This window comes from Malus sylvestris, chromosome 8 (assembly GCF_916048215.2).
Source record: "Malus sylvestris chromosome 8, drMalSylv7.2, whole genome shotgun sequence".
Classification (NCBI taxonomy): Eukaryota; Viridiplantae; Streptophyta; class Magnoliopsida; order Rosales; family Rosaceae; genus Malus; species Malus sylvestris.
This window is the reverse complement of record NC_062267.1, coordinates 22,214,392-22,233,545: the sequence shown is the minus strand read 5'-3', so window position 1 is coordinate 22,233,545 and position 19,154 is coordinate 22,214,392. Positions and strand designations below refer to the sequence as shown.

At 36.5% G+C, this 19,154-nt stretch overlaps 1 protein-coding gene across 1 annotated transcript; it reads right to left on the bottom strand.

Moving 5' to 3' along the window:
- Positions 1-335: 335 nt before the first annotated feature.
- On the bottom strand, positions 336-15,050 carry LOC126631440 (uncharacterized). Its single transcript, XM_050301567.1, has 5 exons — positions 14,788-15,050; positions 13,966-14,176; positions 1,421-1,613; positions 1,168-1,314; positions 336-1,055 (listed from the first exon to the last, which is right to left on the bottom strand). Exons 1-5 carry the CDS (start codon positions 15,048-15,050, stop codon positions 508-510), a joined length of 1,362 nt encoding a protein of 453 aa, XP_050157524.1. The 3' UTR covers positions 336-507.
- Between the last annotated feature and the right edge of the window lie 4,104 nt (positions 15,051-19,154).

The following is a 19,154-nucleotide window of genomic DNA, read 5'->3' as shown; positions in this document are numbered from 1 at the left end:
AAACCGAGGACTACTTAAATTGCTCACAAACAGTATGTGGAATAACACCCCGCTTGGGATTTTTCCAACTTGCTTGCATCATTTAAACCCGAAAACTCTTTCTAGAGCTGCTTGGTACATTGTCGATATTATTTGTTATCAACAGAAGATGAACAAACTATCGAAAACAACCAGCCTACCAGGTACTAGAGATTGGCATCCAGCACCGGATATTCATTTTCCAAATTCTTTAGCTGTTTTGGATGTTTCATGTAGTAGGTTCAGGTAGCTGCATCTGTGTTGGTTTCAAATATAGCCTGTGAATATCTGATCGCATGCTAAAAGAGATTCGGAAATTGGGACAAAAAGCAGCCTGAATATATTAACGATGGAAAACTGAAACATGAAAACCACCAGATCCTTTGTAGCCCTAGAGACTTTTGAAGAAACACCAAAAACATCAGGCAAGGGAAACACACCTAGAAATTTTATGTCAAAATATTTGCTAGTCCCCTAACTTTGGAAATTCTAATGCGATGAAGAGGGGAGTTCAGATGACACTCTGACCATGCTCTTCGTCTTGCTTAGGTTTTGCTGTACAACACTTGCCCCGGTGTTGTGCCCGTGGGTAGGAAATGATGAGCTTTTCTTCGATGGCAAGGCATGAGTATTTTTAAATGATGCGCTTCTCTGGCTAAGCTTCTTGCTGGATTTTCTTCTAGGGTTCCATCCTTTGTTCCCAAGTGCTGCTTTGGCAACACTGTCTGTGACTACCCCCCTTGCCCTTTGTGGCTTGATGGACTGCTTGTTCAGGTACACTAGCTTTGGGAGGAGACTGCAAACTGTCTTGCGTAGTTGCTCATCGCCGATGTTGTTCTGGATTGGATTCCCCAATAGATTCATAGCCTGCAGTGAGTTGTAGTTAGCCACCAGCTGGCCCAGCGCCCTTGTTGTTGTGATCTTGTTGAAGCTCAAGTCCAGAACTGTTAGCTTCAGTAGCCTATGCAGGCCCTCAACATCACTGATCTTGTTCCCGGTAAGATATAACTCCTTCAATACACTACAGCTTGATAACCCTGGCATCATGAAAATCCACCGAGTCAGTGACCGGAATGATACATTTTACTAGGGAAAGTTTGTATTCTGATGTCAACTAGAGGGTTGAAAATCAGAAGGATTTAAGCTTACCACGTCCAATTCTAGAAATTCGGTTGTAACTGAGATCAAGTACTCGCAATCGGGTTAAGTCTCTTAGTCCTTCAGTGGTGCTGAGCCTGTTTTTGGACAAGTCGAGTGTGTGAAGACTCTTCTGCAGCAACCCTGGAGTAATGTTGGCTGCAAAAGTAGAAGGACAAGTAGCCAAGCAACTTGGTTAGCTATAAGAACCAGTATGTTTTAAGTATTAACTCCTACAGTTTATTTCTTTTCTACCAAAGCATACCTATGAAGTTGTTCGACAAGTTGACAGACCGAAGGCTGCAGAAGCATGAAATGTTGGGGATAGCTTTCATGCCCATACCAGATATGTGAGCCACTGTTGAGGAAGAATTTAGAGACTGGATCACAGTATTAGCATGTAAGGTATCCTCTTCAAGACCTCGGCTAAAGTAAGTGGCGCTTTTCGATCTAGCGGTCTATTTAATTTTTCTTTTAATGCGTTATTCAAGCTTCTATGTTCGTATTCATCTTTTAGGGATCATATGGATTACATGAAGAATTAAACACTTAAAATTACCGCCAAATATTAAAAATAGACGACATGGGTTTTAATGGTGGAATTGAAAACAACCCACATATGCTTTAAATCCTAGACGGCATCTTTTGTCAAAATTTTAGTCGGCATTATTTGTCCAAATTAAAAGCTTTATAAGATTTGAGAAATGTGGGGTGTATATAAAATATGGGGTACATATAAAAAATGTAAGGTGTATATTAAGAATGTGGGGTGTGAGGGTATTATGGGGAAGTAAGTGGGATGTATTAAGATAATTTTTAATTAAAAAAGCAAATGTGGGGTGTATTAAGTATGGGAGGTTTATTCAACAATTTGTGGAGTGTTAATATAATAAGCCAAATAAAATATCAAATTAGTAGGTTTTCTTACAATGTATCGGTGTTTTAACAACTAGATTGAGATTGTCAAAATTTAATAGTGCAAATCCAATCGTCCAATGCAGAGGTGCATCCTATACATCGGTTCATTGTAAATTTTTTTCATCCCTCCTGAACTATGGTGTAGCCTTAACAACCCGTCTTCTCCTTATGTAATTGTGTAGTGGTGCTTAAAAGTACGGGTGGGCGTGGGTTGGTTTTGGGTCAAAACCAAAACCAAACAAACCTCGTCGGTTGGGCTAAAATTGCAAAGCGAAACCGACTAAACTGGGTCTAAAACCGATCAAGTCGGTTAATCGACAATGGCATATTGGTTTAGATTGATTCTCAATTTGTGTGAAGACGAAAATATATAACAAATTTCTTTCCCAAAAGCTATAGAACATAGCATCAATATTAGTGATTGCTCAAACGAAAGCACAAATGAAGCAGCCAAAAGAGAGCACCAAAGTAGCAGCTGCTGCCTTCTCCAAGTGGTTCCCCTATTCTTCTCCAAAGGGACTATTAAACTAATCAGGTTTTATTTTTTAAAGGGATACGGTTGCACAAGAATTAATGAGGGCGAGCAAAACCTACACTAGAGAAATCGAAATAACATCTACCAAGTGCTGCCTACACTAAAGAAATCGAAAGCCTTGCAAAATAGTATAAAAAGGATTGTTGATGTGTGAACAACACGCGTAATGTCAATTGACGGCAGAGAACCATACTCATAAGTCTTAACCACTTAAATTATAAACTTCTTATTTTGTGAGGAATATTACCTCGTATCTAAAAATAACATCTATCGAGTAGGCACTCGTGAAATCGAAAGCCTTGCAAAATAATAATATCAATTGATGGTAGAGAACAGTACTCTAAGTCATAACCACTTAAATTATAAACCTGTTATTTTTATAGAATGTCAAAGCTATTGTATTTTATCCGAGTTTCTTCACACAAAATGACTAATCATAATATTCTTTTTCTAAATCTATCCATACGAATTACGCCAGGTACTCACTCTTCAGCTCCCAATTTTGTATGGATATTGTTGATTGCATTTTAACATTGCAACTACTTTATAGCGACAGCTGATTGATATTAATCCTGACCTGTTTCGTTGAAATTAGTCGAGGAGGTCTTATCTATGAGAAGGACATCATATTTAGGAATGTCCTTCGTTGTCGAGATAAAATTTTCCGCACTTAAAATGAGTGTGGCGTTTTTATGACTCTAATTATTGTTTGATATATATTAAGTTTATGACGATAAAATTAATAAAAATTAAATTTATAATCACGTGTTAGTCAATGATTTGAACCCCTATGTTTCACTCAGATCAGTCGCTCTTAGAGGTGTTCCACCTTGATTGCCCTTCTTATTTGCTCCACTCAAGATTAAATTGTGTTACAGTCAACCGTTCACGCATTTTTGGCATATTAATGCGGGTAAACTCCACTTCACATGCATTGAAAGGTTAGAGATTGCTCATGAGGGCGGCGGATTAACCATAGCAGTTTTCATTTTTTTAGTTTTGTGGTATTTTTTATCTTTTCAATGTCAAAAGAGATTCCAAACTCAATCGTCATTATAAAAATATAATAATATAAAATTGAATAATCGCCCAATGAGATCCTATCTATGGGTCAATTGTCAATAGGGATGGCAACGGTTCGGTTTGGGGACGGAAATGTTATATCCATCCCCATAACCACAAAACTTAACCATATCAATAGCCACAAATTAACCATCGGGGATTATCCATAACCATATCCACTGGTAACGGATTTTCAATCGGTTATCGGTTATATCCATCTTTGTCAAATAAAAAATAATAATCATATTCATCCAATTGATGCATTATAAATTTTAGTAGATATTAATTCCGTTATTAAATAGCAACATCCAATTACAAAAAACATAACAATATATTTGAAGTTGTTCATGATAACATGCACCAATTTCTTGATAGTGAGACTCTTGAAGAGAGATGAATCTGATAAACTTGTAACATTTGATAATTGATATATAAAATGATTCAATGAATTAATTTGGTTGAGCATAATAATAAGAGTATTGAATTGATGAGGTTGTTGGTATGCCCCATGCATGATGCATAATAAAGATAGCATAGGGTTTGATGCATGCATAATGAATTAGTATAGGGAGGGTTCGGTAAATTGAATAAAATTATATTATATATCAAATATATATTCAGGTCGGATTCGAGGACGGATACGGATTGAGGACCCCTATAACCATATCCAAAACCATAACCGAATAAAGTTCACGGTTTTTCCCCATATCCATACCATACCCGAATTTTCATATCCAAATCCAATCCGTTCGGGCTGTTATCCACAGTTATCGGGTTTAACGGTTAGAATTGTCATCCCTAATTGTCAACATATCATTGTTCCCAGCCCTTCAAAAGTAACCATCTGAATTAATAATCCTTAACTATATTTCCTATGCCTATCCATGACATTGGATAATCAAGTACACTCTTTTTTCTTCTTTACAAAAGGGGATAAGTTGTTAGCCGCTACGACAGTCCATCATTCTGGAGGCTGTAAAGACTCATAGAGGCATTTCAGTCCTCCCTGACCACCATTGTATGATTCACTAACGGTAGGAATCGAATCCAGGACGAATCGTGGGGAGTAACCATTAGCCACCCGGTGATGATTAATCAAGTATATTCTTAAAACCTTAGTTAATTACTTCACCAAATTGTATCTGCAACACTAGTGATTAGGGAGCCCTCACAATTCATCAATTTGGTTGAGACTATAAGGAATTTTAAATTTGGGAATGTGATATGAGCTGCTTGGAACTTAGTTGACCTGACGGGCACATGAAGCATGCATAAATCTCACAATACCACGCCATCATTCTTTTCTTTTTTTTGGAGCAAAGGTAACATACATTACCAACAACAAACAGTACAAACACTACAATACAGAGGCCCAAAATTTACAACACAGAGGCACATGAACGAAAAATACAAACAACCAACAGAGGCCCAACCAAAAGTTGAGCCCAAAACAAAGAACACAAAAAAACAACCAGAGTCACTGCAACCTCCGCCAAAACTGCCGCTGCAACCACCAAAATAGCAGCCGTGCATGTTGATCTAGTCAAATTCAGTCCCCAAACAAAGCCACTCGTCACCAACACCAGCAGCCAATTCCAAGCTTCACACCTAGCACAACTACAAACCCAGAGAACTTGCAGCCAAGTGAAAGAAGCTCATGGTAGTCCACAAGCAACACTGCCAACAAGGGCAGACAACAAAGAGAATGTGGGGGTGCAAGGAACACCCGACCCAGTGCCAGAGTTAGGATTGCTAGAGCCATCTCATCAGCCCTAATGAGGTTAAATATGTCAATTACAAGCGCAACTAAAATCTCCAAACACTTCTCTTTATAGGCTTGGTATTAGGCCTCAAGTTGGTAGGTACGCCCGCACTCACTAAAAAGGATCAAGAGATTCCAAAATCCTTGACTTGTGCTCAAGACCAATTTTGAGACCAACAACTCTGAGGGCGCGTATAAAAATCTGTAATCAGATTGAAGGGAATTGAATTAAGAAGGAATTGGATTGAGGAGGAGTTAGAATCAGATTCTTATTAAAAATGTTTACTAAAACTTTCTAGAATCGGAGTAAGAATGACATTGATCTATATAAACTGTTTACTAGTTCACATGAATCGGAATATAAACTAATGTAATTACTAAAATACTCTTGTTATATTAAATTATTTTTATATGCCGATTAAAAGAAAGTCAAATGATATAAAATAAAATTAAAAAGCAAACTAACCAATTACCAAACCCTAACCTAATTGTTCCTCTCCTCCTCCGCCTTTCTCATCTTTCAATAGTTTGAAATTGAAGATGGGTTTGTGGCTGATGGGCAGTGGTGGTGGTGGCAGTGGCGGTGTTGAAGGATTAGTTTACAAGGTTGTGATTTCATGTTGGTTTGGTGTGGGGGCTTGGTTTTTGACATTTTGTTCATAAAATACCTACTAAAATTGCAACAAGGTTCTTCTTGGTTTGTGGTTTGATCTACTTTTGTAATTTAATTGTTGTGGAAGATGATGGTGGCCAGGGTCAGTGGCGGGGTCTGTGTCCTGGGAAAGGCAAGGGATGTGTGACGGTGGTGAGGTAGAAGGAGAGGGATAACACTGGGGATGAGAGCTTAGGTTTCTTTGGAATTTCAACTTTTATGCGAGGACACAATGGGTAAGAAAAATGGATTCCTCACCCCCTCAATCCTTTGGAATCCAAGTACCATCCCATAGTTAGGAGTCCAATTCCTCCAAATTTCGGAATTGGATTCCAAAATTTGTGTGCGACCCGCTAATTTTTTATTCCCTCATATTTGGTAAACACCGAAGTATTCCGTTTCCTGATGTCGATTACCCTTACATAAACGTGCCCAAAAAGTTGTGGGGAGGGTGAAGGGATATTTTTGGGACTCCCTTTTTTTTTTTTTTTTTTTTGTGTGGAATATGATATTACAAGCCCTTTATACAAGGGGGGGGGAATGAGGATTGGGTATAGGGCGCACTTCATATTGTATTTCAACGATCCGAACCGTTTATTTTGTTAGTCTCAATTCATAGATAATCCTTGCAAAAATTCAATTCAATCCGAAACATTTTGCCTATTTAATTATCAATATCAAATTGCATTGTTTCTTATATAACAAAGTATTCGTTCATTTCTTTGAACCCAATTAGATGTCTTAAATATTTTCGATTTGGCTAATATTTTGCAAGGATGATCTATGAGGTACAATTTGAAAAAAGGACGGTTCAGATTGTTAATATTCGATATGGTGTGGACCCCACAAATAATCCCCATTTTTATAAAAAAAAAATAATGGGGATCCCTTCACTTAAAAGCTTCCTATGATATTATATTCAAATTGTTGGGTTTCAGGCATATTATTGGGATAAATTTAATTCAAATAATTAAATACGCAGCGAAAAATAATAAATAAACGTGCAATATATTATTCCAATTACATATCTGATTGGTTGTAAATTGATAATGCAACAAATAAATATAGTGAAGAGAATTACTTACAAGATTATTTAGTCATGCATGTGCCACTTTGTAAGATCATATATGTACTTGTGTTCTTCCACTTCATGATTGATCACGAGAAAGCTTTCCAAATGTTGAGCCTCTAAAAGTATCCATATTGATACACCAATGACAAAAGGTGAAGTTCAATTGTGCTATAAAGATCCCTCACTTGGAAATCTCTTAGGCACACTGGGAAAAACGAATATGAAGTTTTTCTCTCTTTTTGATCACTAAGGAATTTTAAAATGATGAAATTTTATTTTTTAAAATTTGTGAATTTTCTTGTTTAGTTAACCTAAAAGAACAATGAATATGAATATGAAATTTGTTATTTTTAAACTCTCAATCATAGAAATTGGGAAACAACAACTATTTATATTGAATTTAAACTTGGGAATTGGAGGTCTCAAATTCTAAGTTTTTTTTCCTGGTGGAATTTCTAAATTTCTATATTTATGAATCTAAATAAGAAATCGGTACATATGAATTTACAAATTCTGACTTTTATTCAAATTTCAAGTTTAATTCTCTCATTCAAACATAATGTAAGGAATAAATATAATAATTTGGGACATAGAAGAGAACAATGGGTATTTAGAATATCCTAGCTGCACCTTTAGCTGGCTTGACGCCAAATAGACTTCATCTTTGCACCAAGTATATTCCTACTAGCCCACTCGGGCTTGAGACTTGGATATGTTTTAGTTAACTAAAACTCAAAGCTTATTTTAATTAAAACCAAGTCCAATAGGCCCAAATATTTAATTTAATATAATTAATAATTAAATATATTTTAATCTTCATATCATATAATGCCGTTAGTAGTATAATGGGTGTGTGACCTCTTAGGTTCTAACTAAAGTCGACAATGAAATTAATTTAATTACACAAGTCATGAGCAACACCTAACAATATGTCATGGCTACCAGCATTAGATGGAAGTATTCGTGAAAAAATCATGATACTCTTTTAAACCTTGATTGTAGTTACAATGCAACTCAGTTCTTCTATCTTCCATATCTTGATCAATTCAGTTCTTCTATCTTCCATATCCTGATCAAGATTTATATGATAGGAGAAGTGACAAATCACATATAGATATCTTTGATCACCGTGATATGAGATGTTGAAGCAGTTCATACAAACATATCTTGATCAACAAGTGTTTGTACCATACTTCGCTAATTCTGAAACTACCAAGCACTGGTCAACTAAATATCTTTGAAGACCTATTAAAGAGTTCATGCTGAGACACCCATGCCGAAGCACATGAGTTCGTCTCTAATCAAGAGATCAATCACAATGCGACACATGTCAATGTTGAAAATTATTTATTATAATATTAATTATTATATGTAATTTAACATTTGAATGGAAAATTGTAACCGTGAGTTAGTTTGAATTCAATAGGTGCATGTTAGTAAAATGGTGTCTACTTTTAGAGTGAAAGTTACATCTTTTTAATAAGTAGTACTTGGGTTCTATATAATCCTATGAAATCATTTTCATGATATGGTAGAAATTAGAGTTAATTTCTACTCTTGAGAAATAAGGTTTCCCAACTCTATTTCTCTTATTCTTCGTTCGTCAAATTTTGAGTCGTGTCTTGGGGTACGAAATATATTGGGTTCGCAAGAGTTCGAAGACAGAAGTGCTTTGACTTGGGATAATAGATTGTTGAATCTTGGGAGACGGACACCTACCGAACTATAAGTACAAGAATAAGGGCTTAATTATGTCTTTAGGACATTGTATTTATGTAAGACTCGATCTCTAAGTTTGTCATTATTTCTTACTTTCTCTGTTGTTTGTATTAATCTTGTATACAATTTATGCTGTGATTTTCATTATGATTATTATTATTGAAATTCTTGTATTATTTTCGCATTTTCTAATATCGCTTCATCAATCAACACCATAGCAAAATTCCTAGAGTCACACATCGACCACAAACGAAAATAAGGGACTTTGCTCAACCATAAAATGAGATCATTCTTCCACAATTAATCCCTAATGATCTTATTCTACTCAAAGCATCATTAGTACCCACTATTAATGATTATATTTAACCCTTTTGTATCATTTGAACTCTATTATTAATTAAAAATCCTCTACCCTCGTGGACATAGCCTAACTTAGGGTGAACCATGTACATCTTGTGTTTGCTTCCCTATCTCCATTTCTTTACATATTACCTTCACTTGGTGATCATAGCAAGCTTGCGAAGGTCACACCTTGACACTTTATGTTGTTCAATAGTCAACATAGTTTGGTGCATCAACAACAGGTACTTTAGTCGAAGATCTCTGAGATGGATCTTCAAGTGGCTTTGAGGGATATTTCCTTTTACTGAACAATTACCAGAAGATGAGAGATTCCTTATTACGCATTCATACATCTCTCTACTTATATACATGAACCCAAGAAACACACTAATGGGCCTTGCGAGGTACGAGACCATACTAATACTAACAAGATATACACATGCCTTACCAGATAGTTAATGTCCAGTTGACTTTCCAAACGTCTAAGAACTTTGTTTAAGAACTAAGGACTATGGAATACAAGTTTTTCTGCCCTAATCTTGTTTAGGATATTGCTTCCACGCCCTAAAACCTATGAACTCATTCATAATGTACATTATGTCTATATAAAGCCAAAATCATGAATGAATTAATCTTGCCCTTATTTAATTAATATGAAGTTGTTACATAATATTCAATATTACGAAATTGGCTTTTAGGGCACAACTCTGACACAAACATCATAAAATGATATAGAAGGCAACCTAAAATTGTTTATCTAAAACCCAAACGTGAAAATCATGACATAAAGTGTCTTTAATATAATGTGTTGCTCGAATACTATCATGAGACATAAACAAAGATAAAACAAAAGACATTCCTAAGTGTCTTCAATCCTATCTACCAAATTTTAAAATCTTTTTAATGATCAAAGAAACTAATTTTTCAAGAGTACCACGTAGCATTCAATGATATACAATTTAGAGTTGTTAGAAACATCAAGTTATAGATAGTATCATAGTACACTAATGCACTTGATAAAAAAAACATCTCGAAGAGAATCAAGAGGGAAAATTTAGAATAGGAAAAAAAGCGTTGCACATGCCACAATTACAACTCAAGTGAAAATGCTAGTAATCTGAGACCTCTTTAATCTTATCTACCTTTTCAAGTTTTCTTCTTTTCAATAAATGAGGAATAAAACAAGCCCAAACTAACAACTAACCACAAAAAAACAGAGGGTTGTATGTCTATAATAGTCAATAACTTATGAAAAATACAATATTGTATCCCCAATTTCCATGACGGCCTCAAAGGTGTGCAAGTGATGCCACCGGATATTTTAGCCTCTTTGCAGATAGAGCATACATATATTTTATAGCCCAAACTAACAAGGGATATTGCTAAATAGGAAAACAACCGACTGTTGAGCTTTGTTTACTTTTTGAAAATTTTGGTTGTGTTATATATTTTATAGTTCTATACATGTGTCTTTTTAATAACAATTGAAAATAGAAAAATCTATATTCAATTGAGATTTTGAAGGTTCTTAAAAGTTTGATGGAATTTAAGTGGAGTTTCATAGACTATTAAGTCGTTATTCAATTGGGATTTTGAGGGATTTTAATTCTTTCAATGAATTTAAGGGTATTCAATCAGGATTTTAAGTGAAACTCTGAAGTTCAAAGTGTACTTTAAGATAATTCATTAAAATCTTTATAAGTCCATGTATTCAATTAGGATTTTAAAGAAGTTTATAACATTCCAGGTGTATACAATTCTGAATTGATTTTAAAGATTTTAAAAATTTGAAGAATTCGAGGGAATTTGAGAGCTTTCATAGTGTATTTTAAGCATTCACAAATCTCACATCTCCCCCTAAGATTTCGAGAAAATTGAATCAAAATTTTACATAGAATCATTACAAATTAATTAAACTCCATCAACATTCATGGATTTATAAATCCATTAAAATCCGATAAAATTCCAATTGAATACACCCCCTACATGTGAATTCATTCAAAATCTTAAGGAATAGACCTGATTTCCTAAAGCCTAAAATTCACTATAAAATCCTCATCCATCAAAATCCTTAATTTTTTTAAAATACTTTAAAATTAAATTTCTAATTGAATACACATGGAGTTTATTGACTACTTTAGAATTTTGATTGAATACATCCATATTTCTATGGAGTTTTATAAACTCCTTTAAATTTTTGATTAAATACTCATGGACTTTCATGGATTCATTTAAAATCTTTTTTGAATACCCTTAAATTTGTTAACACTTTTAAAATCTTCTAAACTCCTAATTGAATACAACTCCCTTAACCCTTTTAGAGATTTTTTTTTTGGGAACTTTAACGAAAAGCACCCGGTACTGTTCACTTTAACGAAAAACCACATTTTTACACTAAAAAGTCAATCCTGGTACTATTCACTTTACCCTTTATTTTGTCCTTATCATTAAAACTCAAAGTTTTCAAGCCCTTTTCATTAGTTTTCCTTTTTTTTTTCCGCTAAGAAGAACACTAAAGAGAATGATTTGATAAAACGTAATAAATATTGGAATAAAATTGAAATATGTACCCTGGTGTGAGTTTGATTCCTATTGATTCCCCCCTAAGAATAAATATATAACCCACCAACACTATCGCTCTAGTCAAATATTAGTGAATTAGAGCATCTCTGATCACGCTTTTATTTTATAGCTAAATTTTAGCTAAAAATTACCAAAATTCATTTTAAAAGCTCTATAAAAAAAGTGTTACTCCAATCATAATTTATAGATTAGAGAGTCACGATGACTATGAACCTATAGGAATTAATAATAATAAAGGAAGTGGTGGAGCTGGTGGCCTTTGTTTTTGCTCTCGTGTGGATGGCAGATGTGAAGGTTATTCGAGCAAAACTTACTACTTGCTTAGAGCAGCATTTTATAAAAGTGGAGATGGATGTTAGACTTAAAACGTTCATGCAAGATGAAAACACCATTGTACTAACCTTGTGAAGACATCTTTCCAAGCACAGTAAGCACTAAAGCTGCAACAAGCACTCTCGAACACTTTGAACTGGACAAAAGGTCTTCTACACACTCACCACCACTGTATTACTCGAACCTATGGGGAGTTCTCTAAGTATGTGTTTCAGTGGTGTATGCAGGGACCTTCCCTTGGTATTTATACTATTACAACCCTAGTGCACATTCTCATAATCATGCACTAGAATCCCTTATTGTACAAGGATACAATCTACCAAATCTCAATCCAAATATGATAGTATCAAGAGCCCTTATTCTCCAATTATAACCGAATTATATACCTTTACTTGGAGTCCAAGTTATACCTTATAACTAAACCCTAATCGCACTTACATTCCACATCAATCCTTATTAACTATATTGACCTATTAGCCGTTGGATTAGAGTCTAACATCCAACATTCTCCCACTAGGTCAATTAGTTAATTCAAGAAAAAACTTTAACGAATCTGTAAGCATGATTCTTTATTGGCCAATGGATTCAATTGAGCTATTAAGCTTCTTGCATACTTCTGTTAAGCAAAGGTTACTCATTTAGAACTATCAGAGACTATGAACTTAAACAAGTGTTCATGAGCTCTTATAATCACTGACTAAGGTCTTTACTTACATGAAGTAATCAATCAAAGACTTGGTACAAAAGTGAGTTACAAAACCATGAGTCAAAAACATCGACTCTATCACTTCTAGGTCCACTTAATCAGTTTATACCTGACTGTCTAATGCTTCCTATGAAGCTCTCAAGCTATGAGAATAGCTCATATATATTTTCGTGAAAACTCAGTTCATATGCCAAGCAATCTTATGACATAACCAACTGCAGCTAATAATTTTGCTGCTGTATTATTCCATCAAAAAACACATTAGTTGCCTTTAACCTTTCAACAACCTTTATTTCAAACAGAAAACGTGAATTAAAACTACATTGAAACAATGTAATGAATTACTAAAACAACATCCCTTTATTAAACCTTCAATTCAACCAAGTGGAGCGACTAGCAAACTTAAAACCAAACTCAATACTAACTGTCATGATACAAACTAACATGCATAATTAAACTACATATTATTATTACTCCCACTAGTTCAACAAATCTAGGGTTGTAATCACTCCCATATTGACTGCATGCTTATGAAAAACTGCATTTGGTAATACCTTAGTGAGTGGATCAGTATGCATTGCATGAGTGTCAATGTAATCAACCTTGATTTCTCTAGACTTTACTTTCTTCTTTGTCAACGCATATTTGGTGTTCAAGTGCTTAGTTCTAGGAGACCTCTTATTATTCTTAGAATAAAAGATAACATCTTTATTATCACACCAAATTTGAACATGCTTTGCTATGGAATCCATAATCTTGAGACTGCTGATGAAATTTCTCAACCATATAGCTTATGATGTAGCTTCATAACATGCTAAAAACTCAGCTTGCATGGTATAAGTGGCAACAGTATCTTGTTTCACACTCTTCCATGACACTAGCCCATTTGCCAACATAAAAATATAACTTGAAGTTGACTTAAGTGAATCAAGGCATCTTGCAAAATCTGAGTCACTATAGCCTACCAGTTCAAGTCTTGAATCTCTTTTGTATACCAGCTGATACTCTTTTATTCTCTGCAAGTATCTTAAAACTTTCTTGGCAACTATCCAGTGTGCATTACCATGTTTAGAATAAACCTTCCCAGTATGCTAATGGCATATGCAATATCAAGTCTGGTACATACTTGTGCATACATGAGACTCCAAACAAGAGAAGCATAAAGCTTGCTAGCCATTTCTTTCCTCTCAAACTCACTCTTGGGGCACCGATCCTTACTGAGCTTTTCTCCTTTTGTCATTGGAACATCATAGCCATTCGAGTATTCCATATTGAACCTTTTCAATATATGCTCTATGTGATAAACCAAGTAGCCCTTTACTTCGATCCCTTGTGATCTGAATCCCAAGAACAAAAGTTGCATCTCCCATATCTTTCATCTCAAGGTGTTTTGACAAAAATTTCTTGTTGTCACTCGGCAATGATGCATTATTGCATGCTAATAATATGTCATCAACGTAAAGAATGAGAAAAATAAAATAGTTTCCATTCCTTTTCATGTAAACACATTCATCACTAGGGCTCTCTTCGAAACCATATGGTGAAACAACCTCATCAAACTTCAAATACCACTGTCTCGAGGCCTGTTTCAATCCATAAATGGACTTGTTAAGTTGACAAACCAAATTCTCTCTCCCTTCTTGAATGAAACCCTATGGTTGCTTCATGTAGATCTTTTCTTCAAGATTTCCATTCAAGAATACAGTCTTAATGTTTATTTGATGCAGAAATAAATTGAAGTGAGCCACTAGTGATCACTCTAAAAGAATCTTTTGTAGAGATTGGAGATAATGTTTCATTATAATCAACTCCTTCTTGCTGAGTATAACATCTTGCTATAAGTCTAGCTTTGTATTTTTCAACATCACCCTTTCAGTCTCTCTTGGTCTTGTAAACCCATTTGCAGCCTATTGGTTTACATCCTTGTGGAAGCTCAACCAACTCATACACCTTGTTCTTATTCATGGAATCCATTTCTAATTGCGTAGCTTCTTGCCAATTTACATTATTTAGACTCTCAATTGCTGTCTTGAAGTTCAATGGATCTTCTTCATGACTGTTAAACTTAGCTTCTTGCAGATACACAAGGAAATCATCTGAGATTGCAGGCTTTCTTGCACAGGTGGATCTGGTTTCCATTTTTATAGACTCAATGTGCTCTTCTTGAATGAATGGTGTGTTGTTCAACTGCACAGGTTCTTTTGCAACCATTTCTTCTTGTTGAGTAGCATGTGTTGGTTCTTTATGTTGTTCATTTTACACTGTAATTGGTACAACAACTTTATATGTCACAATATCACCTAGGTTTTCATCTTGCATTGCTGTGGTCTCTTCATTCCAATTAAGATTCTCTTCCCATTGATCATCATTAACTTCTTCAATGAACTTGGCTTTCCCAGTTTCAATGAACCTCAAGGTATGATTGGGGCAATAAAACATGTAACCCTTAGTTCTTTCTAGATACTCTACAAAGAAGCATGTTGTTTGTACCATACTTAGGGCCTCCGTATTTAGATCTCATATAAATACTTGGGGGACTCAAATGTAATTATGTAATAAATGATGGGACAAATATGTAATAAATGAGGAGCACTTATTCTATAAAAGGACTCCTCACTCTCCTCATTAGGGGAGGCCAATTCTTAGGCCATACCCTCACCCTCTCAGAGTTCTTATCCTCACATAGAAGCTCTCTCTCTCCCTTTTCAACATCTAAGAGAAATACAATATCAATGTGGACGTAGCCCAAACATTGGGGTGAACCACGATACATCTTGTGTTATTTACTTTCTTGTAGATTCATGGTCGGATTTACGTTGTTCCAAGACCTTTCCGGTTTTGTGCATCAACATTTGGCGCTGTCTGTAGGAATCGACACAAAAAACTATGTCGGTTCTCTTTAATTTTTTCACTTCCGTCGTGAATCTGCAGAAACCCAACACCCAAAACCTGGATCTTCCTTTGGATCTGACCAAATCCCTAATTCCTCGAGTACATCATGTCCCTCTTATTTTGTGTAATTCCAGTTACATGGACTTCCTCTCTCCCTCTTTCTCTAAAATCTAACCCCTGAAATATTGTAAAATGACAACAGAGTCCCAACATGTCCGTCATTTCTCTATCCAAATTCATCACTTTCTCCTTCTTTCTGGACACTTTACCAATGGGGTTTATCTAGGGCTCCGTCTCTGTCCGCCATGGCGAGCCAACCCGAGCCCGTCGCTCGCCGTCAGGCTTCTCATCGGGCTCATCCTTCCGCTCACGCTCGCGTTCCCGCTCTTTCTCCGGCTTCGACTCCCACTCTAGCTCGCTTTCTCGCTCATCCACTCGCTGCTCATTTTGACGGTAAAGTTAGGGATTTTAAAGTTTATAAGTTGGATCAAGAATAGGGTAAGTGGGTTGATGTGAAAAACTTAGGAGATCAAGTGTTTATTTTGAGCAATGATGGGTCTTTCGCTGTCTCGACTAGAGATTTGGGTAAAGGGAAGGGAAATTGCATTTTATTCACCGATCAAAAGCTTCCTCATTTACAAGGAATTGAAGGATCTAAAAAAGGTGTATTAGTCGTAGGTATTACCCAGAAGAGGCTCTCAGAGACTTCCTCTCCCGCCATCCTCACAACTCATTTTTCATGGGTTCTGATGATGGAAAACAACTATATTGGGGCATTACAGCCGATGGATCTGTGGCTAGCCAAGCCCAGCAGTAGCATGACTTAGATGGGTGGTCATGGCGGCGGCAGGATGAGGCGAATAGGCTTGGGCAGGCTCAGAGTGGCAACCGACGGCTCACCTTCAACGGACGCTGCTTCTGGTTCGACCCCAAGATTTCGTTGTTCGTCTTCCTTCCCAAGGAGTCCCGAGCTTGCAGATTTCTTCACCACCTTTTGCTTCTCAAGAGATGGCCACAAATAATGATAATGTGCCAGATATGAAACATGTAGTGAGTGATGTAATACATCCCTCGTGTCCTGTCGGTAACATCCTCAATAAACATCTCTCAAGCACGCGTGATGAACGCAGCAACCTTAATTGAAGGAAGGCCTGGGATTGAACCCGTAAATCTGATCGTGCTTGATATTGAACGCGAAGAGGTTGCAGGAATGCCTGGGATTGAATGAAGGCTTGGGATAGAGCTGGCGAGCGAATGCATGGGATTGAACGCGAAGAGGTTGCATGAATGCTGGCCGTGGATTTCACCCAGATTGTACGCAATAGTTCTAACCCGGGAATGCTGACCATAATGCTTTAAGACCGCATGGGTGGGCTGCAAGATTAAGTACGGTGAGGGTTGGGTTACTATGGATTTCCATTCAAAGTCAACTTCATCTTGAGGAGCAACAGTAAAGTCAGGAATTGGGGGAAGAGCATGGGCTTACAATGGCGGTGCATGGGGAAATGAGAAAGTCTGTACTAGTGGTTGTCGCACTTATCTAACAAAAGAAACAGATCATGATGTTGTTAAGAGAATATTTCAGAAACAGGAAAAGATGAGGGAATTATGCAGCCTACTGTAGGTCCTGATGGAAAGAGGAAAGAGCTGGAGAGTAACATGCAATTCGCTGTCAAGTGGGTCGTCCACTTCGCCTACGCAGAAAAAGAAGAAGGAGCAGGAAGGAGATCATGATAAAGAAAAAGAAAAAGATCATAATGTTGTTGAGAGAATATTTCAAAAACAAGAAAAGAGGAAGAGTGGAATAAAAAGAAAAGAAAAGAGGAAGTAATGATGGTGCCATGTGCATCGAAAGCAATTGTAAAAAAAAAAAAAAAAAAAACTCCAAGCCCAAAATAAATGGGTTGGAATGTTATGTGGAGGGTGAAGGCCTATAAGCCCAAAATAGCACCAACCAGCTGATCAAAAGTACGTCCAGTACTACAAAAAATTATTCGGTACCCTGCCGCTATTATCACCAACCAGGTGACCAAAAGTACGCCCAGTACTACAAAAACTTATTCGGCACTCCGCCGCTATTATCACCAACCAGGTGATCAAAAGTACGCCCAGTACTCCAAAATTATTTGGCAGCCTGCCGCTATTATCACCAACCAGGTGATTAAAATCACGCCCAATACTCCAAAATTATTCGCAACCTGCCGCTATTATCACCAACCAGGTGATCAAAAGTATGTCCAGTACTTCAAAATTATACATGAGCATCACTCATGTCATTCATACATAAACATTCATGAGCATCACTCATGACAATCATACATAAATATTCATGACCATTATTCATGTCAACATTCATGAGCATCACTTATGTCAACATTCATGAGCATCACTCATGCCAACATCCATAAGCATCACTCATGTTAATCAACATAAACATTCATGAGCATCACTCATGTCAATCCAGCTTCAAAGCTTTACTTGCAAAGCTTTACTTGCAAAGCTTCACCTACAAAGCTTCAGTGCAGGGTATACAAATATCGCCTCCGAACAACCACCACTTCGGCCCATACATGGATTCAATTTGAAGTCTCCAGCCAACAGACTCTATTAACCAAAGACTTGGGGACTACATTATGTACCATATATTGGGCCTCAACTGGGCTTCATGAAAAATACTTGGGGGACTTAGCTCATCATTTATGTATTGAGGAGCGAGCCCTTATTCTATAAAAGGGACTGTCTCACCTTCATTAGAGAGCATCGCCGCCAGCTGAGCAACCGCCTCGCCGCAAGCACCAACTCTAACCCATCATTTTTGTAATGAGTAGCGAGCCCTTATTCTATAAAATGGACTCCCTCACCTTCAACACCATAAGCCGAGCAGCCTCGCAACATGTGCTACTTATAGTTGAGCATCATTTCACTTTGAGCACCGCCTCATATTAAGTATCAGTTCAAGACGACATCTAGTTACTTCGGCCCACACATGGATTGAATTTCAAGTCTCCAGCCAAAAGACTCTCTTGACTGAAGATTTAGGGGACTACTGTTTGTACCATACTTAGGGCCTTCGTATTTAGATCTTGTATAAATACTCGGGGGACTCAAATGTAATTATGTAATAAATGAAGGGGTAAATATGTAATAAGTGAGGAGCCCTCATTCTATAAAATGACTCCTTACTCTCCTCATTAGGGGAGGCTAATTCTTAGGCTATACCCTTAACCTCTGAGAGCTCTCATCCTCATAGAGAAGCTTTCTCTCTCCCTCTTTAACATCTCAGAGAAATACAATATCAGTGTGGACGTAGCCCAAACATTGGGGTGAACCACAATACATCTTGTGTTATTTACTTTCTTGTAGATTCACGGTCGAATTTACGTTATTCCAAGACCCCTTCGGTTTTGTGCATCAACACATGTA